Below are 26,057 nucleotides of genomic sequence, written 5' to 3' on the forward strand. Positions count from 1 at the left end.
GCTTGTACATTTGGTTATACAATTTAAAGCAGTAACCATTTGGTACGTGATGATGATTAGAGTGACAGTGGTGAGGATGATTTTCATGAAATTTATAAAATAAATAAAATGTTGGCACATATATGCAATGGACATGAATATTACAAAATTTATACATGTCAATATGGTGTGACATATGTTGCTGAATGCCATAAAATGTATAGTATAGACTACAACAAAAGTTACTTCACAAGAGTCAAGTTTAGCATACCTATATAAGTAGTCCAGAAACTTCCAATGTACAGGGTGTTGTTAAATTCAAACCCCTCCCCAGAAGCTTTGATAACCTTGGCTCCGTGATCATGTAGACTCCTAACAATGTTTCCTTCAGTGTCAATTTCTAATATTATGGAATGTTTTGGCATAAAGATGTCAAAGACTCTTAGAGGTGTGATCTAAAATACAAAGTACATTAATACCTATAGGCACAAATGTATATTAAAGTACATGCAGTGTACCTTTTACATTCAATAATGATGCTAATTCATGAAACTTGACTCGTAGATCACACTACATGTACTTGCACAGTAATGAATATGCTGATGGTGGTACATTTCAATATAAGGAGGGCAGAGAAAACTCTCAAAAGCATTCATGTCTGACATGAAAATGAAATAGAAGTTATAAATCAATAAACAAACTGCTAAAATGTCCAAATTTTGATATACTCTTGATGAAGGGGAGATTCCTCTAAAGAATTCAACCCAGACATGTGACTCTATAGTTAGGACTGTAACTTGATTGTCTTCTCTAAAAATTACAGCAAAGGTTGTAAGTTCAAAGTCACATCTCCAGTATAATATGCTTGTACATAATGCATATAATAGTTAATGTTTTCTTCCATTAAATACTTTTTTGTACTTTGTTAATGCCCGACTTTCAAGCACTGTTGTGAATTTATTATGTAATATTTATCATACACTGTCAGATTTAGAGGGGGTGGACCCTTTTGTGACCCCAAATTTAGTAAAGATGAATAAATAATATTTTAGTTGTTAGTTTTTGCTTTTATAGTACGTGAAAAGAATGTTTACAATAACCCATAAAACTGATCTCAAACAAGACTTAAAATCTGGGAGCTTCTGGGGATTTGTCCTTTTAAGGAATCCTGGATCTGTTAGTGTTATAGATTAATAATTATGGATCAAGAAATCAAATTTACCAGGCACCAACATTGGGAGTTAGTTTTGTTCATTAGAATTACTTGTTTTGGTATAAGACTGGTTGTATCCAGAATGAATCTTACTTCTTAAGCAGATCATTACATGCTCTATAGCTGTTGATTCTTACTGCCACCATGTAATTATGTTAGTATTAAATTAAGGAACCTCCATTCAATAAAAAAAAAAAAAGGAGGGGGGGGGGTTGACATCAAGAAAGTCATATCATATAAAGGTGTAAATATTGAGTGTATCTATTTCATTTAAATACTGTAGGTTACTAAATTTTCGTGACACCTATTTTTGTAGTTATTTGCTATTTACAAGCAAGACAAAGTTTTCACTCATGCTTATTATGGTAGAGTTGTAAATAATCTTAAAGATAAAAACGGGTGCGAGAATAAAATTTTTGCAAGCAGATCGGCTCGCAAATTACACCAAAATAAAGTTCTCAGGAATAAAATGTAATTTACAGTATATGGCACTAGTCCCTAACCCGTATAGGAAAAATTCAAGCCCGGACAACAATTACTGTTGCTTACTAACACGGGGAAAAAACAAACAAATAAAGGCTTTAATTATTTTTTCTTGGCTGAATAAAATGTTAGGAATCCTTTACTGATTACAAATTGAATTATTTAGATTAAAGGGCAGATCACTCTATAACAGAATTACAACTCTTTTAGTATACAGCGTGAAGTGGTTTCTTAACTACTGGTACATTTATATAGAGACAGTGTGCAGTACATGAACTACCTTTGTAAGAAATATTTTGATGGCTGGATAAGGTCCTATGAGGTCTAAAAATGGTCCCAGAAGGCTGACCCCTTTGTACCGGACTGACCCCAATCCAAGATAAAAATTCCCCCGACTGTTCAGCTTTATGTTGTCTGGGTATCCAGGTAGATTCTGTGTTAATACCTCCGACTGGCCAGCTTTTGGACCTTTTAAGAAATATCTAAAAGAAAAAATAATCACACCTACAATTTAAGCTAGAACTGACCTCAATATATCTGAGGCCTGTTCAACAGAGCGAACGTTTGCGAGCGCTCGTCAAAATTCCTTATCCCTCCAACAGAAATGTTTGCTAGCGCTAGATGGAGGTTTCAAAATACTTATAAAATGCTACAGGCAAGAGAATGGTTTGCCCCTCCCAACTTTTACTTGCTGGGCTCCTCCTCTTTGGAAATTAGTATTTCGTATTAGGCTTACATATTATGCATTTTCATAAGTCAAGGGTTTTTATAGTCTCTCTGCTCCCCTTTTCTTATTCCATATATGGGAGCAGAGTGAACCAAAATCCCTTTGCTAGCTAAAATAGCCAAGGGTGTTATATTACAAAGGAATTGTTTCATTATAAATAAATAATGTCAATGACTTGAAATTCATCGTGTCATAGCAAAAAAAATCTCCGATAGAGAATGGGACTATTAATTAGGAGCCACAAAAACTTTTTCTGACCTCCGTATCTGACAAGCACTCATTTCAGCGATGACCAGCATGCTCTCATCTGATGATAAAGCCACTCCATTGGCCAGGTACAGGTTGTCTAGCAACAGTTTGATTTCCTTGGTAATTGTGTTGTACTGAATCAGTCTGCCTTGCCTGTTGACCTCTATAACCTAGAAAAAATCTGATTCATGCTTAATGTTTCATCCTCTCTCTCTCCCACTCTCTCTCTCTATTTTTAACTTTCTGAAAAGTATATAAAGTACATGTATTTAAACACTCCACTAAAGGATGGCAAGATAAAATTCCCATCAAACACGTTATTTTTATTTTCAATTCTGATCAATGCCCTTGCATAAAAAAAAAATGTTTACTGAAGTTCCAGCAGGCATTTGATTAGTAAAAAGAATAACACAACTGGAGAACTAGATCAGTTCGGACATCAAAACTAGCCTTAAGGTTCATAAACCCTCTGATCACTCATGTAAAATGTTGCTTCAACTTTTATGTTTTTCGAAAAGAAATGTATTTTATAAGTAAAATACAAACAATCATATCATAGCTTGTGGGACAAAATTGAACAAAAAAGACATTTTATCGTGACAAATCTATAAAGGAATAATAGACATTTATGTCATTAAGAGTTATCTCTCTTATTGGAATATCAATGAACCTTAAAAGAAATGGGACAGAAATGATTGACATTACCATTCAGCTTGCTAGAGAATAAGCTGACTATACATCTTTTTTAATTATAAACATGTAAACTTATGCTTTAATTTTATTGATCATTCCAATAAAATACTTGTTGTGGAATACTTAATGGGTTTTAAGAGCAGCGAAAAAGTTTTATCATTTTTTTATCATATAAATGTGTACTGAGCTCCTTCTGCACTGTTCATGATGTAATAAAATCAAAAATTATGACCATCTGTTAATTATAACTGTACAGGAAAAAATTGACAGATTGTTTTATCACAGAAATTCCTTTCTAGGGCCAATAACTCATGATTCTTAAACCTGATACCTTTTATTATCATTTTTGAAGCAAATCAATACACTGGCATGATGTTCAGTTCAAAGCGAATTATTGATATTAACATTATTGTTTGGTGTGTATTTCAAACATTTTGTTTAAATAAACACATCATTACATCAAACTCAATGGTACCTCATATCGATAATTCCTCCTATCCCATTTTTTGCTGGAGTCTGTGAAGTATACGACACCATCCTTTGTAATGTCTAAAGCATTCAGGAACTTAAATGGCTCACCATTTACTCCTGGTAAAAAAAAAAAAAACATCTCCACTCAATACCATATATTTCAGTAAGGAATAACAAGTGTTTCACAATACTTGCTTGTGATGATATGATGATACTCAGTAGAGAATAAAAATACTTTTTACAATTTTAAAATTACTTTGTTTTATATATAATTAAATAGGTAATTTAAAGTCATCAATACAACAATAGGCCTATGAGCCACAATGCTCACCTGAGTCATTTTGGCCCTGCTGTTCTTCATCAGCATTTTTTTTTTAAATGTCCCTAGCCCTTCAATTTCATAGGAATTTTGACAACAAAATCTAGCCCTAAGAGAGTATGAGTTGATAAAAAATAATCCCCTCAACATTAGTACAAATGTATGCTTCAATATCAATACAATTAACATGACCCTGCTGTTCTGGAGAAAGATTTTTTCCACGTAAACATGCATTGTGTAAAATCTGGATCTCTGATTTTGGCCCACCTACCCCTAACCCCAGGATCATAATTAAAAACAAAACTGATTCCACATAACTTTGGCAGGTTTTGCCTATTAATAATGATTTAGAGTGGCCTTGTCTTGAAAACATTTCTTCCTATATACTCCCTTGTAAAACTTTGATCCCCTATTGTAGCCTCAACCTATTCACATATGTTCAATGGTTCTGGAGAAAACATTGAAAATGTTGAAAGTTTACAGACAACACACACAAACAACAGACAGACACCTGATACACTTCAATCAGAAAAGCTCATTTCAGCTTTTGGCTCAGGTGTAGGGGTGAAACGATACACCTCCTTCACGGTTCGATACGTATTGTATAATTTTGTCTCGGTTTGGTTATTTTCGATACGATACATTTTGATAGAAGGAAACAAATTCTACGTTGTTTTATGCTTTCTTTTTCTAAATCTAGTCACATATTTTACGAATTTTATTTGCAAATTGACTAGAAGAAATTGATTAAAATTATTTGACTGTCAAAAATTATTTTACAAGCTATCAGTCATCAAAAATTTACGTTTTCTATACTTATTTATACTGAGTAACGTGTTATACCTTATGCCAAACCCGACTGAATAACGATCCCGACCGAAAAATGAACCGAACCGAAAATTAGAGATTTTGCACCGTGTATCAAACCGAGAAAAAATACCGCGGTGCATCGATACCGCGGTGAACCGTTTCACTCCTACTCAGGTGAGCTAAAAATGATAGAAATATTATATAATAAATTCTTTTTATTGGTCAAAATATAATATATTATACAGTAAAACACAGTTGCAGCAAACACATGCACTTATAATGAATTCACACCTAAAGCAAAGTAATTTTCATTCCCTGTAGATTAAAACCTCTTTTTACTCATCAAATATTATAATGAATTACGTTTCTGGTGAATCAAAATTGTTTGTCCCTGGCACTTTGCTGTAATTGTGTTTTACTGTATTTTCATCCTACATTTTTTTAACAACCTGTGGTACTTGGAATTAGGACTTGTATGTCACCAGTTTTTGTGTCCACCTGTAAAAGTCCTTTGTAGGAATCCACCACAATAAGGGGCAGGGATGGGTCTGCCATATTGATCTTCATTCCTTTAGGCCGCCCACAGATGGGCTCAAGCTCAAACGTACCTTCAAAAGATCATTACATGATAATTCAAATTTTGCTAGCTACTATGGTGGTAATCTCATCAGAGCCGTGATAAAATTTCAATCGGAAAACTTCAAATGTTGATTTTAGCAATTTCAAAAGATAAAACAAAGAATTATACGAAACATCTCTGGCCAAAGGTGTTAAAAAAATACCCTGTATAGTATAGTAACGAGTAATAGTTATATGTCCTCAATGTGGCAAAATTTAAGTTGTAAATACATGTATATGCAAAACTGACAATCAGACAGAATTTTTCATAAAAAATACACTTATTTCAAATGTATGACATAGTTGACTAATAATTAAACAAACTATGGCAATGATTATTCAAATATCCTGGTCATTTTTTAATGTTAAAGGAAAACTTTTGTATTAATATCTTTAACCAGATTGATCAGCCTCTAAACTTATTATCAATAAATAATGGATTCCTCTTTCAATTGCCCTTTATAGCTTAATATATTCACCAGCTGTTTCCAGATTTTCCATTGCTATTCATCTAGAAAGCATAATCTAACTCTTCGAAATTTTATGGCAGATGTAATAATGATCTTGAAAAATATGAATTGAACATATTTTATTGACAAAAAGTCAAAAGGATAATAATTAAGTTCAGAAATTTGAAAATTTACTTTAAGATGTACAGCAGTATTAAGGTATATTTTTTGTTCCCTTAGTAAATCTTTTAGTCAATTTCTGCTTTTCACATACCACATTGTGGGTGGAACTCTCCTGTCCTGGTTACCTGCCAGAGTTGTTCCCCTTTGAATCCCACAATTCTGCCATCAGCTAATCCTGTGTATAGGACTCCTTATTGAGGAAATCAAGAGAAATATAAAAACTATATTAGGCCAAACAAAAAAATATGTGTGGTTCCGGTTACACTTCCAAAAAAATTAGGGTAGGTAGGTAGGGATTTCTTTTTTTTTTTTTTTTTTTTTTTTTTAACAAAATGATTTTCTTAATTTTTTCTAAATAATACCTATCACTGCTTTGCAAATGGCATTTAGATGTGGTGTGATAATATACTAGTCAATATTGGTAGGGGACACCTACATGCTAGCTTGCTTTGGATTTAACACTATTAAACACTTGCAATATGTTTTGCAAGGAGGCCGTCATTGCTGAAACTGAAACTTAAACTGGAGCCATTGATGGAAATCGGGTGAAATTCCGGAAAAAATATGAAAATTGCCAAAAAAAAGTTTAGGGTCGGGGGTATAAAATAGGGAAGGTCGGGTAACCAGAACCACACATATTTTTTTATTTGGCCTTAAAGATCAATAATTTATTACCTTTCTTAACCTTTAAATACTTGACAAATGCTTTAAAATGTGTTGAACAATTGTAAGAAAAGACAATATTAAATTTTAAGGTTCATTGATACTCTGATAAGAGAGATAACTCTAATGACATAAATGTCTATTAATCCTTTATAGATTTGTCAAATTGAAATGTCTTTTTTTTTTCAATTTTGCCCCACAAGCTATGATACAATTGTTTGTATTTTACTTATAAAATACATTTCGTTCGGAAAATCATAAAAGTTAAAGCAACATTTTATATTAGGGGATCAGAGGGTTTATGAACCTTAATAAGTTAAAAGTTTTTGATCAAGGCTAAAAAAAAACACATCAATAAATAATTTATCTTACCATCAGGGTCTACTGCAAATGACTCTGGGCCAGTAACCTCCCCTTCAAATGCCCTTGTTGCATTCTTAAGGTAGGAATTTATTGTCAATGGTCCCACTAACTCAGGCAAAGGTTTGGGATAACTATCAAAGACAGAGAAGTTATGTACTTTTAGATTTGATAAAAGAAACCAATTTGAAGAAAAAACAACATACACCTACTAAACAAAACTTATTTTGTAATTTGTTTATAGTCTCTGTTTTATGGATTATGGATAGATGTCAGTTCTGAAATATTGATTGCATTTGCATTAAAAATTATGATTTTTTTTCCTATCTACATATATGTATGCTAAAATCTTAATTTTTACAGTGAATATAATTTATTGGAAATATATTTATAATACTTATACATGTATGTTTAAGTGAGCAGGTAAAGTTTCATAAATATATTCATATACAATGTCATTCCTATGATTTGGGGAAAGGGGGGCTGGCAAATTTTTTCAAGTCCGATTACCTTTTTTCATGCCAATACTAAAAGGACAGATTTATGAACAGATTATTTATTTTCATCTATTTCATCTACACTGAAAAAGTTTAACAAGCAAAGAAATAGAGAGAAAGAGAGAAAGGGAAAAACTTCCAAACTCTAGAACTCTATTTCACTGAGGGGAAGGGGGTATAGTTGCACCAGTCAGGAAAAGATTATTTCCAACATTTTTGAGGACATATTATTCATTTCCAAATTCTCCCACCCCCACCCCACCCCCTCCCAACCCTTGAAAATCAACCTATTGTCCCCAGTTATATATATAATTGTTATGAAAGTGGACGGCATACATGTATATAAAATTCATCAATTCATTCAAAATCTCTTTATTTTATGAAAAATGTAACACAGATAAGTATTCTACCTACCTGTAAGGCCGGGGGTGAATAGGAGAAGGAATGTTGTAAATATAAACAGCTAACCATAATGTTAAAAAGGGTAAAATCCAGGTCTTCCCAAATCTAAGGGGGAAAAAAAAAGTAATAGTTTTAGTCATTTTAATTAAAATAAATGTTCTAACACATGATAACTAATTGAATTACATTACATAGAAGAGCATCAATCGTTAAAGTACTATTTTACAAAGATGTACGTATGATTTCTACAGCAGAGAGAGAGAGAATGGAGAGAGAGAGAGAGACTCACCCCATGGTAGAAGTAAGACGATGCATCATTTTCTGGCCAGTTCAGATTTAGGCCTCCTCTCCACTTCTGCAGTTTACATTACCTCTGGCCAATGTTTATGACACCCTGTCCGATGTTATTCATATTCAGTAGGTATGTAGGTATGCGAGTCAACCCTCCCCTTTAAAACTTATGTAACGTAAAACTGCCATGACATGAAAACGTATATTTCAACTCAGTTTTCTGAACTTCAAGCATCTTCTTTTCTCACTTAAAGTAATGTCCCAGTGAACGATGAACTACGTTAACTTTATAAAAAGCACGTGTATATGACTGCATGCACTCTAATTGTGGTTAAAAATATTTTCTTTAGCGGCCTGTCTGCGCCCCCTTCGGTGCCCAACAGATCGTCTGGTCACCTAAGGGCATGATTTGTCCCATGTCAGCAATCACAATACACACAATCTCGAACTCGGTCACTTTGCCTATCGAATATCAACTCCAATTTCTGGTGATACGCAGTCCCTTGGGGGTTTAAGAAGTGTTTCATAAAAAATGACGATGATCACATTATACGGATAAAGATGTATAATTATATGACGTCTGTAAATCGTTTCTAAAGATGTATAAAGTCATTACTTTCATAAACGCATTATTCGAGTTCAAAAAGTTACTGGAGCATATTTTGTCATACATTTGTGTAAACTTTGTTCCATTTTCAGACTGCATTGTGAACTCAAATTTTAGCAAATAATTTAAGGGTGACCAGTTATTCTATAAAAACTGATTACATGCACAATACTCCAATGATTTTAAAATAAGTGTCTGTACATACTATTTTCCTTTTCACACGATTGTATATTTTATACATGCACACTATAGAAATGTCGGTACACCGTGGTGGATTTAAGGAGGGGTACTTTCCCCGTAAATTTTTTTCCCCTTCAAAAAGCGAAAATTAGACTTAATTCTTTCACTAATGAGAGTTTAGATTATACGCGTCTCTTGTGTAAAATAAGAACAAGCACAGGACGATTTAGAAATATGTTTGTATATGTATATTGTATTTCGTGTGTATGATCATAATCATTATATACATTTTAACAATGTACTTTCTTTTTGCCCCATGAGGGCCCTTAATTGGTCAATAAACGAATTGTAATTGTAATTGTATGTTTGTATGATTTTTTTAAAATCGTTTGAACGATTTAGAAAATCGTTTGTACGAATTTAAAAAAAAAATCGTTTATACGATTTAGAAATTCGTTTGTACGATTTTTAAAATCCTTTGTTCGACTTAGAAAATCATTTGTACAATTTATACAAAAACAGAGGAAATATGCAAATGAATATGCAATTCTCACACGACTTTTTTTGAAACAATTGATATAGATATGAACAGATCACCTTTTTGGCCAAATAACAATTAATTAATCCCCAAATTGGAAGTGTTGACACCCCCCCCCCCCATAACGTTCAAAATCATTCCTGTTAGCCTGATTGGTGAAGATTAGAAAGCAAATTAGGAGAGCAAATTCTCAAAAATGATTAAGATCAAATTCAGAGCAACTAGAGTATAGTCAGTATTAGCTAAACTAAGTGAAATACATCTTGCAATAAGACTGGTTCCTGTTGCATTATATTGTTGTTTTGTTGTGTGTGTGCTTTTTTTTTAATTGTTTGGATTTGTGTGTGTGTGTGTATTAATTTTAAAAATAAAGCGCCATCAAAAATTACCTACTAAATTGAATATTTTATGATTATGTTCGTTTTATTGAATATTTCATTCTTGTTTAAAAACTTTATTCATGAGGGGAAGTGTGAATGTGTGAGAGAATGTGAACAAAAATTGCATTATTGATGCTAATTGCAAATTGATGCATTTTTCTTTGGGAAAAAAAAAATTTTGTACCTTTGTCAACACTTGCAGTTTTGTGCCTCAGCCAAATTACGCTCCAACAACCACACCATCACCAAACCTAACTAAAATACGAAAGAAATAAGTAAAAATCGTGTAAATAATAAGTTAAAAAAATAGAGAATTTGTTCTTCACATAAGCATTATTGTCAAGTATGGTTATTCATTTTTCTCTTGAAAATCGTGTTCAAAACATTAACTTCAGTGTCCAGAAGACGTACATCTTTTCTTTTTCTTTTTTAAGTAGAAAAGGGGGGGTCTAGCCAGAACATGATGGACAAGCAAAGAATTTCAGAAAAAAAAGAAAGAAAGAAAGAAAAAAGGGGGTACTGGCCCAACTCAACAATCCTATTGGGGGGGGGGTGTTAGGAAGCAACCTTCCTTTCTTTAAAAAAAAATGTTTTATGATATATTAACGTGTGACGGTTTCATCGTACTTCAGTAAAAAGTGGTGAGGAGCAGGACAACCGGTCTTTCAATGAAAATTCCCATACCAAATCGAGAGAAAAAGAATAAACTAGGAAAAAAGTGGGGTCATATATTCAATGTTCTCAATCCAAATATACTATTTTTATACAAATCGCATTGGTAGGATTTGTATGCTGAGAATAAGAAAACTACTACATGTTTTATTGTTCGGTGGGGCGTCAGGCCAGTATGAGCACTAACTGCCACCGTGCGCCACAAATTGTGCCTCCGAAATCTCTTGATAGCGATTCCGCACGAAATCCTCACGGACTCCATGTGTCACTCACGACAAAGGCCCTTTTATTTATAAATAAAGCAAAATGTGACGTGGCCAAATTTATATTTTACACCTTTCAAGTATTTTTCTTAAAGACTATAAAATTTTATCTTCCTTGAAATGATTATCAAATAAAATTCATTAATTAAATATTAAGCGGAATGATAATATTAAACGAAAATTAAAATTTGACATTATAAAAACAGTTATGATATAAATTTCAATTTATTATATTTCATTTCTAAACATAAGGGAGAGAAATATTTGTGTTTACTCTGAAAAAGTTCGGGTTCGAGATTCAAATTCGACAGGAAGTTTACAACAAGAACTCGCACGTTGGTTGTTGGAATTTGTTTAGGTTGGAATGTTCAAGAATTTTAGATACTAAGCATGAATTCGGATGGTACACAAGTCCTACTGTCTGTCGAAGCAGAAGCTTACGTAGAACATCTTGTGAAATTTGGGATAAAAGATGTCGGAGGAAGAGAGTAAGTTAAAAAAAATTCGGCGTTGTCATAGACGCTGATAATTTTTTTTCTAGGTGTTGGAACACCTCTATGAATCTGAGAGTCTAGATGTGAGCTATGTTCTGGCCTGTTACATTCTTTCTATTCTGTAACATTTAGCACTATCTTTTCCATTGGAACTGATGTGGATCGGTTTACCAGGTCCAGCACAATCTCTTGATTTAGCTATATAGCTTGAAAAAGCTATATAGCTTTATTAACCTATTCAAAATAGCTTGATAAAGCTATTTATGTGCAGTTTTTCAGAAAAATGTGTTTTGTAAGAAATAGACAAAAAGTCGCAAGTATTTGACTATTCATATATGTACTATGGGCTATCAAAACAACAACCTAATTCAAAGATGGTTCTAACATTTGAATACTTTTAAGCAAAAGATGAATTTCCATTGTTTGAGTAACTGTAGACCACCTTGTGTGCGTTGAGGTGTGGATAAGTATGATTGCTTCTCATTGTACTGAATTATTACCAATCAATTATCTTGTTGACCATAATTGGCATCTTTTTTAATTTCAATGAAGAAGTAACTGTATCAATTGCTTTATATAGCCCCAAAACTTTTAGAACTTTGAGTACAAAGTCTCTTAAGGAGACGTAATTTGATGAGTGATTTTTACATGCATTATTTTCAGAAAAGTTCAAGGTTGAATATTATCACTGCACCAAGGTGCGACTTTTTGTGCATGCTGAGAAAATAACACATTTAAGAAAAAAGTGTGATAAAATAGCTAAATCAAGCTATTCTGAATAGCTTAATAAAGCTATATAGCTTTTTCAAGCTATATAGCTAAATCAAGAGATTGTGCTGGACCTGTTTACATGTAAGGGCCATGACTTGGATCCTTTCGTAATAACTTGCATTTTCTGTTCTTCTTAATTAATCTCCGTGAGATTCGTCGAAACTAAATACAAATGTACTGACCTTTGTACTTTACTTTGAAACTTCAGTTCAAAATTTTTAGTTTCAGTGAAACTAAAACAAATTGTACTGACATTTCTACGTTAATTCAAAACGTCAATACAAAATATTTAGTTTCAGCGAATATCACAGAGATTATCAATTTGGGTTTTTTATCAATAAGTTGCTAATCAAGCCCTAGATCACAAAAATAAAAAAAAAATCCTACGTAGGTTTTTTTTTTTTTTTTTTTTTTTTTTTTTTTTTTTTTTTTGCAACTAGGCTCATTGATAAAAAGATAAAAATTAGGTGCCAGTGGGATGACTGTTCAAAGATAATCTGCATTATGAATATTGTACATATCTTACAGATGGGGTAGACAACATGAGAACATGGAAAAACTGAACATGCAGGCTGTAGTTAATGCAACAGCTCAGGAGGATGAATTCATTAAGGATTTTCTTATCTCTTGTGGCAAAGTAAGTGTATCAAAAATCCTAAACCAATTCTGATATTCAGGCTGAAAAGATGAATGAACAATTAATAAGCATGGCCAAAAAAAATTATAAGTGTACAAGTATACAATTCAATTTTATGAAGTATAGAAAGAAAGATAAATCAAATTTTCATTTGGTCTTTTGTTTTCTTCTTAATCTTACACATTTTGTTTTGTTAGGTAGATGTTGTGGTCCATGATCTGATATTAACAGAAGTTTGGAAAGAAAAGATTTTCCCAGAGCTTGTCGACATGAACTTCAATCCAAGGACAACATTCCCCTTATATATGGTGGTATGTCTAGTGTAAAACTCTTTGTCAGTCGGGTGGAACACAATTTTTAAGTTATTTGTTGTTCGACGTTAGAAATGGACTCTGACGGATTAAGGATGATAGAAAATATATACTTTGCTTCTAGTTTTAATTGTTAAAGGTCTAAGGGACTAAGTGAAACTCATTTTCAATTAAAGAAATTTTCATTCCTCAAAAATTATAACTGAAGATTGTTTTAAATCTGTGTATTTTTTGCCTCATCAGACATACAAACCATTTTGCCGATTTTAAATTCCCACATACACAGTTACTGCTTTCATCCATGAATCCTTCCCATTTTATATTCACCCACTTGTGAAGAGGGTGAAAGCGGCGAAAATAAAACAGGTGCAAAAATTTCCCTGTATACAGTATATGCATCTTGTATTTTTTAAATTCATTCATATTAAACCTAGTATCTATTCATACAAGTCATAAAGGTTATCTTTGTTAGCAAGAAAATCTAAATTAGGCATTTTTTGTAGCTTTATCATGAAGCGACAGTTGTGAATCTTTTGGAGACCACCATGTTTTACCGCGAGACTTGTGAAGCAGCAGAGGACTGTATACCTGACTTGATTGACTACTGCTATAGAAGACTCACACAACTAGTGGCCAGGTATGTAGACTATTGCTATAGACGACTCACACAATTAGTGGCCAGGTACGTATACCTGACCTGATTGACTACTGCTATAGAAGACTTACACAACTAGTGACTAGGTATGTATACCTGACTTGATTGACTACTCCTATAGAAGACTCACACAACTAGTGGCCAGGTATGTATACCTGACCTGACTGACTACCCCTATAGAAGACTCACACAACTAGTGGCCAGGTATGTATACCTGACTTGATTGACTACTCCTATAGAAGACTCACACAACTAGTGGCCAGGTATGTATACCTGACCTGATTGAATACTGCTATAGAAGACTCACACAACTAGTGACCAGGTATGTATACCTGACTTGATTGACTACTCCTATAGATGACTCACACAACTAGTGACCAGGTATGTATACCTGACCTGATTGACTACCCCTATAGAAGACTCACACAACTAGTGACCAGGTATGTATACCTAATCTGATTGAATACTGCTATAGAAGACTCACACAACTAGTGGCCAGGTATGTATACCTGATCTGACGTATTACTGCTATAGAAGACTTACACAACTAGTGGCCAGGTATGTATACCTGACCCGATTGACTACTGCTATAGAAGACTTACACAACTAGTGGCCAGGTATGTATACCTGACCTCATTGACCACTGCTATAGAAGACTCACACAACTAGTGGCCAGGTATGTATACCTGACTTGATTGACTACTCCTATAGAAGACTCACACAACTAGTGGCCAGGTATGTATACCTGACCTGATTGACTACTGCTATAGAAGACTTACACAACTAGTGGCAAGGTATGTATACCTGACTTGATTGACTACTGCTATAGAAGACTTGCACAACTAGTGACCAGGTATGTATACCTGACCTGACTGACTACCCCTATAGAAGACTCACACAACTAGTGACCAGGTATGTATACCTGATCTGATTGACTACTCCTATAGAAGACTCACACAACTAGTGGCCAGGTATGTATACCTGACCTGATTGACTACTGCTATAGAAGACTTACACAACTAGTGGCCAGGTATGTATACCTGACCTGATTGACTATCCCTATAGAAGACTCACACAACTAGTGGCCAGGTATGTATACCTGACCTGATTGACTATCCCTATAGAAGACTTACACAACTAGTGACCAGGTATGTATACCTAATCTGATTGACTACTCCTATAGAAGACTCACACAACTAGTGGCCAGGTATGTATACCTGATCTGATGTACTACTGATATGGAAGACTTACACAACTAGTGGCCAGGTATGTATATCTGATCTGATGTACTACTCCTATAGAAGACTCACACAACTAGTGGCCAGGTATGTATACCTGATCTAATTGACTACTGCTATACAAGACTTACACAACTAGTGGCCAGGTATGTATACCTGATCTGATGTACTACTGCTATAGAAAACTCACACAATTAGTGGCCAGGTACGTATACCTGATCTGATGTACTACTGCTATAGAAGACTTACACAACTAGTGGCAAGGTATGTATACCTGACTTGATTGACTACTGCTATAGAAGACTTGCACAACTAGTGACCAGGTATGTATACCTGACCTGACTGACTACCCCTATAGAAGACTCACACAACTAGTGACCAGGTATGTATACCTAATCTGATTGAATACTCCTATAGAAGACTCACACAACTAGTGACCAGGTATGTATACCTGACCTGACTGACTACCCCTATAGAAGACTCACACAACTAGTGACCAGGTATGTATACCTGATCTGATTGACTACTCCTATAGAAGACTCACACAACTAGTGGCCAGGTATGTATACCTGACCTGATTGAATACTGCTATAGAAGACTCACACAACTAGTGGCCAGGTATGTATACCTGACCTGACTGACTACCCCTATAGAAGACTCACACAACTAGTGACCAGGTATGTATACCTAATCTGATTGAATACTCCTATAGAAGACTCACACAACTAGTGGCCAGGTATGTATACCTGACCTGATTGAATACTGCTATAGAAGACTCACACAACTAGTGACCAGGTATGTATACCTGACCTGACTGACTACCCCTATAGAAGACTCACACAACTAGTGACCAGGTATGTATACCTAATCTGATTGAATACTCCTGATGTGATACCCCTATAGAAGACTCACACAACTAGTGACCAGGTATGTATACCTAATCTGATTGAATACTCCTATAGAAGACTCACACAACTAGTGGCCAGGTATGTATACCTGACCTGACTGACTACCCCTATAGAAGACTCACACAACTAGTGACCAGGTATGTATACCCAATCTGATTGAATACTCCTATAGAAGACTCACACAACTAGTGGCCAGGTATGTATACCTGACCTGATTGAATACTGCTATAGAAGACTCACACAACTAGTGGCCAGGTATGTATACCTGACCTGACTGACTACCCCTATAGAAGACTCACACAACTAGTGACCAGGTATGTATACCTAATCTGATTGAATACTCCTATAGAAGACTCACACAACTAGTGGCCAGGTATGTATACCTGACCTGATTGAATACTGCTATAGAAGACTCACACAACTAGTGACCAGGTATGTATACCTGACCTGACTGACTACCCCTATAGAAGACTCACACAACTAGTGACCAGGTATGTATACCTAATCTGATTGAATACTCCTATAGAAGACTCACACAACTAGTGGCAAGGTATGTATACCTGACCTGACTGACTACCCCTATAGAAGACTCACACAACTAGTGACCAGGTATGTATACCTGACCTGATTGAATACTGCTATAGAAGACTCACACAACTAGTGGCCACTTATGTATATACCTGATCTGATTGACTTCTGCTATAGAAGGCTCACAAAACTAGTGGCCAGGTATGTATATATATACCTGATTTGATTGACTACTGCTATAGAAGACTTACACAACTGGTGGCCAGGTACGTATGTACCTGATCTAATTGACTACTGCTATATAAAGCTCAAATATACCTGATTTGATTGACTTCTGCTATAGGAGACTCACACAACTAGTGGCCAGGTATGTATACCTGATTTGATGAGCTAGAAGCTAAAATAACTAATGGCCATGTATTTATCCCTGATTTGATCAACTAGAAGCTAAAATACTAGTCACTAGGTACATATGTATCACTTTTTTTGTGCAGTCTAAAATCACTGTTTGTCAAGCTTCATTTACTATACAGATTGAATCAATGGACATTGATTTCATATTTCCATATATTGAATCAATTTTTGTTGAATACTGTTAAATCACATATTTTTGTTAAGTCAAATTTTTGTGGTTTGAAGAAAAATTATTCGTATGTGGGGACTTGATTTTTTGGATGAAGAATTGTTTAGTAATGTGTACCGGTATATAAAATTTTACATTTACATTTCGTGGTGGACATGAATTCATGGGTCTCTTCATACATACCTCAAAACAAGAAAAATTAAACCCCCATGAAATTAGTGATTTCACAGTAACTAATAACTAAATATAGCTTTACTTACAGACACAATTTGGTGCCCCCCCCCCCCCCAAAAAAAAAAAAATTCTAGCCTTGACCTTATTGCTGATCTTGCCTTTGCATTTTCTTACTCTGTGTTTATGTAGCCATGGGAGAGGCATTTTTGTACAACAGACCTATCTCTATTTTTGTTTTTGATGTTCTAATTCTATTTAGGTCTGAGAGTGCAGAAGAGGATGATGAGGATGAACCTAATGATCCCACACTATCAGCAGAAACTCATGGTGGTAACATGGAAGTAAGTCTTCAGAAATTCCTTGTTAATAAAGCAGTTAGTCCTCAGAAACTCTTAATAATGGTAACATGGTGTAATTCTTTAGAAACTCATTGTTAAAAACATGGTAAGTCCTCAGAAATTAACAGTGGAAACAAAGTGGTATGTCACCAGAATCATTTAGTGTTAAGTAACATGGTGTTAGTCCTCAGAAACTAATTGTTAAAAAGTGGTTAGTCCTCAGACACTCAAAATGGTAACAAGGTGGTAAGTTATCAGAAACTCCTTTTTAAGAAAGTGGTCAGTCCTCAGAAACTCACAGTTGTAATAGTGGTAAGTCCTCAGAAACTTATTAATTAAATGGTTAGTTCTAAAAACTCACAGTGGTAATATCGTTGTAAGTCCTAAGAAACTCACAGTGGTAATTAGGCAGTAGTACTTAGAAAATCATTGTTAAGAGAGTGGTTATACTTCAGAATGTCACAGTGGTTATGTGGCAGTAAGTCCTGAGCAACTCAGTGGTAAGGAAGCAGTAAGTCTTCAGAAATACAAAGTGGTTACAGAATGGTAACATGGTAGAATGACAGCAAGACTTCAAAAACTTGGTGGTAACAACTAATAATGTGACCAGTCCTTACAAATAACCTTTGTAAATGTATGCATAAAGGACTAGAGTACACAGCAGTAATGTTTCCTTTTCCACAGCTTATTACTGAAGCCAGTACAATTGTATTTAATCAGAAAATTATTTGTACAATTTGATTTTTTTTAAATAAAACTAATTGATATAACATGTATGGATTCACAGTTAACATTTGTGTTACAGGAGTTACAGAAACAGGAGAAGAAATTAAATTTTGAAATTTGTATCAAAGTGATTTCTCTTCTGCGGTACATAACAGACAGTATAGAGAGGTAAATAAACAGCTTAATTATTTATAGTAATGTGTAACTGTTCTTTTACTGCCACAGTGTAAGAAAAATGATGTCAATCTTCACCATATCAAAGACATGTATGAATCAATTGTAATAATTTATTTTTAGCTTGCCATTAAGTGTAATGACCAGGATGTTAAATACATTGGACATTCCTATTCTGTTAGTTCAACTAGCGGAATCCCCACCTTGGACAAGGAGGAAAAATGGTAATCTATTGTACAAAGTTATCGGATAAAATAATAAATTTTATTTGACAAACTCTTTGGTTGATCGGGTATGGAAAATTTATTAAATAACTTCATTTTTGAAGTTCTAAAATTCATATGCTTTTAAAACTTTAAGAATTGATTAAACGATGAAATTGATAAAAAGAATGGGTTTTTCGTTTCTCTGTAGGAAAAATTTTCAAATTCATTGACAGTAAGTGGCAGGAATTAAACTTTGAAGAGAGCATGAAAATCACAAAGATAGAAGGGCAGGTAATGTCGTCTTCCTAGAGACATCACTCAACTTATTAACAACTTTGATAATTTTTAAACAGAGCCCAAGTTTATAAAAAAAAATTCAAATTAACGTATAAAACGTTGAATTTAAAAAAAAAAAAAAAAAAGCATATGAAAAGAGACAATTGCTACAAATACAATTTTTTTACCCAGACTTGGATCTGAAATACTGAAATATTTTTTCTGCCTGTTGTAGATTTGGTTGGCCTTGTACACACTGCTAATGAATGGTAAATGTCAACAGAAGTATGACCTGAATACCCACAGGAAAAACACCATCCTCAAGGTACACTTGTAACTGAAAGGCAAAATCTGTTAAACTATTGTAAATAATATATGAACTGATTAGCCTCCAAAATGCAAAACAAATTCACAAATCCAGGGGCTCGTTTTACAGAAGAACTTACGACTAAGACTAAAAACTTTAGTTGTGCTTGTCAAATCTTGCAAAATACATAATTCTGTTTTAAAATTGTATGCATAAATTTATCCTCCAGAAATTTGTTTAAAAAGATAATAAAGATTTCAAAATTAATTTAAAACTGAGATTTATTTGCAAAATTACATTTTGGTCTTAGTCGTAAGTTCTTTAGTAAAACGGGGCCCAGTTCTCCTTCCTTTATATGTGTTTATATCAGAAATCTTAAGTGTACATGACTGATGCTTGTCGCATTTTTATTCAGTACCCGCAATGTTATTCTTGAGATGATAGAATAAGAATACATTCACTTCATAAAATTAAACCCATCCTTGCTAGCCAAGGATGACAATGCTTTCCTCTCCTGAAAAGAGAAGAAGACCTGTGTGAGAGGTCCTTCACAACAACAATAAAAAATGAAAGACATATCTTGGATAACTGATAAATGTAATAAATACTGATCAAGGATAGGATAAATTTTATGGAAAAAATTATAGAATACACACACAATAGGATAGGGTTCACACAAGATAAGACACAATAGGATAGGGTTCACATAAGATAGGACATGTTAGGTTAGGGTTCACACACAAGATAGAACATGATAGGATAGGGTTCACACACAAGATAGGACATGTTAGGGTTCACACAAGATAGGACATGATAGGATAGGGTTAACACAAAATAAGGCATGTTAGGATAGGGCTCACACAAGATAGGAAATGTTAGGATAGGGTTCACACAAGATAGGTCATGTTAGGATAGGGTTCACACAAGATAGGACATGATAGGATAGGGTTCACACACAAGATAGAACATGTTAGGATAGGGTTCACACAAGATAGGACATGTTAGGGTTCACACAAGATAGGACATGATAGGATAGGGTTAACACAAAATAGGGCATGTTAGGATAGGGCTCACACAAGATAGGAAATGTTAGGATAGGGTTCACACAAGATAGGACATGATAGGATAGGGTTCACACACAAGATAGAACATGTTAGGATAGGGTTCACACACAAGATAGGATATGTTAGGATAGGGTTCACACACAAGATAGGACATGATAGGATAGGGTTCACACAAGATAGGACATGTTAGGATAGGGTTCACACAAGATAGGACATGATAGGATAGGGTTCACACAAGATAGGACACAATAGGATAGGATGGTTAAGAAAGTTGAGGTCTCATTTGATGAGGGTATATTTTATGTTAAAAGTTGAGGTCCCATTTGACTGAGGTTATATTTTATGTTAAAAGTTGAGATTCCATTTGACTGAGGTTATAAATTATGTTAAAAGTTAAGGTCCCATTTGACTGAGGTGATGCTGGACCAGCTTCCAATCTTGGTTGAGATGCAGAGGTATCTGGAGCACCTGTCCATGATGGAACCTCCTGCCCCTGCTAGAGAACTTATCCTGGAACAGGTATCGTTATGCTTAATACATCATATGGGTCAGTTCCTAGTGACTAAATGAATTTTGTTATGGAAAAACAGACATTATGTTTATCTGCATACATATGCTTCGTCTGACTTTATCTAGAAAGCAGATTTAAATTGTCTTCAATGTGTATTTTCTTTATTATATGCATTTAAATTGACTGCATTTTATCACAGGTGCCAGAGATCAAAGAGAAAATATTGAATGACAATAAAGGAAAATGGAAGAAGATTGCTAAGAAACAGTCCCAGACTTTCTTTAACCCTTCAGACAGTGATGTCAGGGCCCAGGCCAAAAGGTAACTATCTGGTAAAGTAAAGCAATTCCAAGGCTCAGATAATAGGACATCAGTATATACAACAATACAAACTCAAGCAGTGATGTCAAAGTTCCAGCCAAAAAATGTTAATTTAAGTAGAAAACAAGTCAAAACTATGTAGGTACCTATCTGAAAATAACACCTTAGATTTTGATGTTAAAGTTTAGGTCCTAAGTACCTTTCAACATAATCAATATCTGTAAATGTTGGGGCTTAGTTCACAAGTATCTATCTACAACAATAATTTAACACATAACAGTGATGTCTGGATGTCAGTGATTTCAGCAATAATATAGGTCACAATAACACTTAAAACTGTGATGTGAGGACTTAGGTCATGAGTACTTATCTACAAATTAACACACAAAACAGTTTTGTAGAGACAAAGGTAAAAGAATTACAGAGATTAAAACTTTTGATTTATGCCATATGACCAAAAGGTCAAGAGCTTATTAATGAGCTATTTTGGAAGTGATGCTCATTCCCTAATGAGAAGTATGAGCAGGTACCCTTCATGTGATATTAACGAGGCCTAGTCTAATTCGAGTGCGATGACTTTGCGCAGCTTTTATAATTTCACGCAGTCATATTTGCGACATTACACATTTCCCAAACATTGTGATTTTAATACAAAATTAACATTATCTGTAACACCTATGTGTCTGAAATTGTGCTTTTACAACGATAATTAGGAAAAAATGCTGAAATGGCTCTAACGACGTAACTGTTTTCCGATTTTGTAAGCATCGATGACGCTGAAGAATGACACATGACTCACTTGCATATTCAAGACGTCCATGGATATTTTACTAAAAACTGTTGACAAAACATCAAAAGAAACATACTAGCAATCTAAACATTGCTATTTTTTACCAAAATAATTCATCTGCGCCGATAATTCATCTGCACTGATATAATTATACATATACCGCAATATGGCAATTTTAGAGGGGCATTGAAAAAATAAACTTTGTAATAATTCCTACGCCAACCTAGATTGTCAACTTTTTTGAAATTTCTCACCTTGGTGACGTTTTACAATAACTTTCATGTACTTGGCTCAAAAAGAAATCTCTAGGGCAGAAATACAAAAAATATGGAAAAATGTGATAATTTGGTGCTTTTCCAACAAATTCCCATAGGGTCCAATAGTAAAATTTGACAACTTTTGAGATGGCCCCCTAAGAAATCCAGATGGTAAACATTCGATTTTTTTAATCTTATTAAAATAAAACAATAAATATAATACTAAAAATTAATTTAAGAAAATTTATCAAAATCTCTAGGGTAGAAATAATTAGACTGGGCCTCGTTAAGACTCCCCAAAACCAAAAAATAAATTTATTGAAAGATGTTGACGTTACCATGCACTCTTATAAGATCGATAAATTTTTAAAAATAACCTTAAATGCATGATAAAGGTTAAGTTTAATATACTATTTGCAAATTTGGTGAGTTCATTCATAATATCGGATTAATTAAGTTTGCTTCTTGATACCTTGCATAAGTCCTTTATACTTGAGACTGTATTTAAAGATGTGAGTGATGTCTATTCCATTGTATATCAAACATCTGTCTTTCACCTGTAGATGGGCAGACACATATAACTTTGATGTGTTGGAGGGATTACTGACAGACCCTCCCAAATGTGCTGTATGTGGAGCTGATGCCACCAAAAGATGTTCACGCTGTCAGAACGAATGGTACTGCAGGAGGTAAGCCATTATATGTGAAAATTTTATTATATAGTTTTGTACAAAATCTGTTTTTGTCTTTTGAACATTTTCATCCTTTTCAGTTTTCCTGATGTATAGAATATATTTTTTTAGATACATTTGATTATTTGAATCTGCAGGCATTTGGCTTATTGGCAATATGAAAGGAAGTGGTTTCTTCATTAAAACTGAACTTTCATATTTCAGGGAGTGTCAAGTTTCTCATTGGAAAAAGCACAAGAAAGCTTGTGATCTGATTGTAGAAGCTAATGATTCAGTGAAGGCCAATGGATAATAGGACTATGAGGCCAAACTTCATAAACAAGGGGGATAACTCATTCTGTGAAGGCAACTTAATGTTTCCGTCATGTTACTTTCAGATTGACAATCAAGCATCTTGCATTGATTTAAAAGCATTTCAGAGAAGCCTATGACTACATGTACCTCTGTGTACCTCTCCATTTTGTAAACATTTATTTGATTATTTTATGTGGATATTTTAAATTTCATTCATTAAAGATTTATTTATAAATCCCAAATGAGAGACATATCATAAGAGACCTGATGTTTGTTTTTTTTAATGCTTACAGAGTAAAGTTGATTGTGAAATGTTATTTGATATGTATTAATTTATTGAAAATAAAATTAGTGAATCCATACCTGTAAACTGATAAACCTACATGTTATAATTGGAAAAGTTCATTCATTGAAACCATTCAAAGAATGAAATTCTATCCATCTTTCAGTTGAAAGGATTTTTTTTTATTTTTTATTTTTAATGTAAAAGTAGGTTTTTAATCCAATTTTCTAATTCAGAGTTAGTTAAATTTATATGCAGTACTGATGATATTCATGTATTGTAGACTTAAGTACCTGACATTGCATATCCTCCTTTTTTTATTTTTATTTTTTTCATTATTATTTTGTTAGAGGGGTGAGGTTCTTTTAATACCCCAAGTTGCATGATAAATTTTCTTCTTTTTTTTTTCTTTTTTTTTCTTTTTTTCTTTCTTTTTTTTCTTTTCTTTTTTTTTTCTTTTACAAAGAACTCTATACGGTAAAAGCATATTTTTGTCCTGGTAATAGCAAAATTTTGAAAATCTATTGAAATGTACACAATTGTATATATTGTATGAAAAATCTTAATTGGCAAAAAATGTTAAAGTTTGGAATTAAATTACTGTTAAATCACTTATTTTCATGGAGTCAAATTTTCATGGTTTGAGGACAAATTATTGGTTCGAGGGGAATTAATTTTGTGGTTACAGGAGAAACATAATACTGCAGGATGAAAATTTTATATTTCATGGGGACATAAATTTGTGGGTCTCTTCAAACTATGAAAACAATGAAAATTAACACCCACGAAAATTGGTGATTTCACAGCATCGTTAAATCTTGTTTCTGTAACATCACAAACTATTTAGATTTTCTGATATTTTTAAGGAAAAGGACAAAATGGACAAAATTTGTTCAATTGTAAATATAGAATTTACAAAGTGCAGCTTGCCCCAGAACAATATTCACATATTTTATTGATATTATTCTACACCTTATACTACAAGACTTTTAATCAAAACATCGACGTAAGGCCATCATTAAAAATATCTTTGTTTCCCCTAACCCGACCCTAAATTCTGAAGTTGGGTAGGTAGGTAGGTAAATAATTTTTTTTCCTGACAGCAGCTTTGAAAATACATTCTGATTTTCTGGTAAGAACGGGTTTTGCTGAAATTGTATTTTATAAAAGTTGATAAACTTAAAAAAAAATATTTGAATAATCTTCTTTAAAAAACTTTTCAGTCGGCCGGATTTAATTGGGTCGGTCGCGTTAGGGGAAACAAAGTTATTTTTTATTTTGGCCTAAAATGCACTTTTTTCTCTCAAAATCATTGACATTTTGAATTTACATCAACTTCTTGACGTCATATCTATCAAATGGTGTCATGGCTGATGAAAATAAGCAATGCTTTCAAGCCTGGGGATACCCCCCTGGTTTAGAACATAATGATAGATTTCTCCATCAAAGTTTGATTTCGGGGGAAGATACTTGTCATTATTGAATATAGTCCTTTGAAAACTTGACCTAACAAATATCATAAAATCCATGCCAATGAGGTATGAAGTAAAACTATTCATAAGCAAACTGGGTCCTTACTTCTGGATGGGTTTGTGAAGCAAGTATACATCATTTAGTAATTACCAGGCCCGTAGAACGCAGGGCGGCCACCCCCCCCCCCTTTCCATTTTTTCTGAGTAAAGTCTTTTGTTGTAGTAAATTTTGATTTAGATGCTAGTACCCCCACCCCCCCCCCCCCCCACACACACACTTTCTGTTGCTGTAAGGTCGAGCACTGGGAAATTCCAGCATTTAAAAAAAATTGTTCCAAATAATTAAGAGAAAGCCCCCCCCCCCCCCACACACACACACACAGGAGTTAGGATTTTCGAGTTTGGACACTTTATGACATGATTTCCAGAACTCTTTTTCAACAAAAGAAAAAAAGTGTCAGTCTCTAAGAAAAAAAATGATACTCAGAATTTTCATTATTTGGGTTCAATTCTCAAAAATCCTTAAATCTTTTTTTCCAATTTCATACCTTTGAATAATATTAATAAGATTTTGTTCTAAATACTTAGTTCACAATTTGAATTTGATTATACGTTTGAAGCCATAGGCATTTACCACACTTTGTTCTCCCATCTTCTTCTTTTTTGTACCAGAGTAAATGGTGAAGAAGAAAAATAATTATTCCATAAATCACATTAATAAACATTATGTATCAAATTAAGAATAAAATGTTAAGTTAAGAACGTAGCACAATCTCGGTCCCCAATTAAATTTATTGCATATCTAATCATGTTCTAAACTGCGAAAAAAATGTAAAAAGAGTCCTGGAAATCATGTTATTGTTAAACAACAACAACCAGAAAGAAAAAAAATCCACTTGCCTAAAGGGTGAATATGAAAATTCTCAAACCTTATATTGTTCATCTACAGATTATCACCAATGATATAATGATTTTCCTAATTAAAGATGATTTGGCTACT

The 26,057-nt window shown here is 33.7% G+C and overlaps 2 protein-coding genes and 1 non-coding gene across 3 annotated transcripts; 1 reads left to right on the forward strand and 2 right to left on the reverse strand.

Annotated features, from left to right (window-relative positions):
- Positions 1–5: 5 nt before the first annotated feature.
- On the reverse strand, positions 6–8,654 carry LOC133187864 (adipocyte plasma membrane-associated protein-like). Its single transcript, XM_061323257.1, has 9 exons — positions 8,406–8,654; positions 8,129–8,221; positions 7,230–7,351; positions 6,286–6,384; positions 5,394–5,552; positions 3,820–3,932; positions 2,661–2,821; positions 1,956–2,157; positions 6–434 (listed from the first exon to the last, which is right to left on the reverse strand). The coding sequence occupies exons 1-9, from the start codon at positions 8,432–8,434 to the stop codon at positions 222–224; spliced, it is 1,191 nt and encodes a 396-aa protein (XP_061179241.1). The 5' UTR covers positions 8,435–8,654; the 3' UTR covers positions 6–221.
- Positions 8,655–10,942: 2,288 nt separating this feature from the next.
- Positions 10,943–11,073, reverse strand: LOC133188097 (U11 spliceosomal RNA). The gene has a single exon (XR_009721279.1). It is a non-coding gene; the product is annotated as a U11 spliceosomal RNA (small nuclear RNA).
- Positions 11,074–11,364: 291 nt separating this feature from the next.
- Positions 11,365–23,601, forward strand: LOC133187865 (zinc finger MYND domain-containing protein 10-like). The gene is made up of 13 exons (XM_061323258.1): positions 11,365–11,535; positions 12,841–12,949; positions 13,147–13,260; positions 13,764–13,897; positions 17,606–17,687; positions 18,490–18,578; positions 18,708–18,808; positions 18,999–19,081; positions 19,302–19,391; positions 20,831–20,956; positions 21,148–21,269; positions 22,880–23,005; positions 23,213–23,601. The coding sequence occupies exons 1-13, from the start codon at positions 11,438–11,440 to the stop codon at positions 23,298–23,300; spliced, it is 1,362 nt and encodes a 453-aa protein (XP_061179242.1). The 5' UTR covers positions 11,365–11,437; the 3' UTR covers positions 23,301–23,601.
- Positions 23,602–26,057: the final 2,456 nt, after the last annotated feature.

Source organism: Saccostrea echinata, unplaced genomic scaffold (assembly GCF_033153115.1).
Source record: "Saccostrea echinata isolate AGI-Se365-2 ecotype Australia unplaced genomic scaffold, CSIRO_AGI_Sech_v1 ptg000015l, whole genome shotgun sequence".
NCBI lineage: Eukaryota > Metazoa > Mollusca > Bivalvia > Ostreida > Ostreidae > Saccostrea > Saccostrea echinata.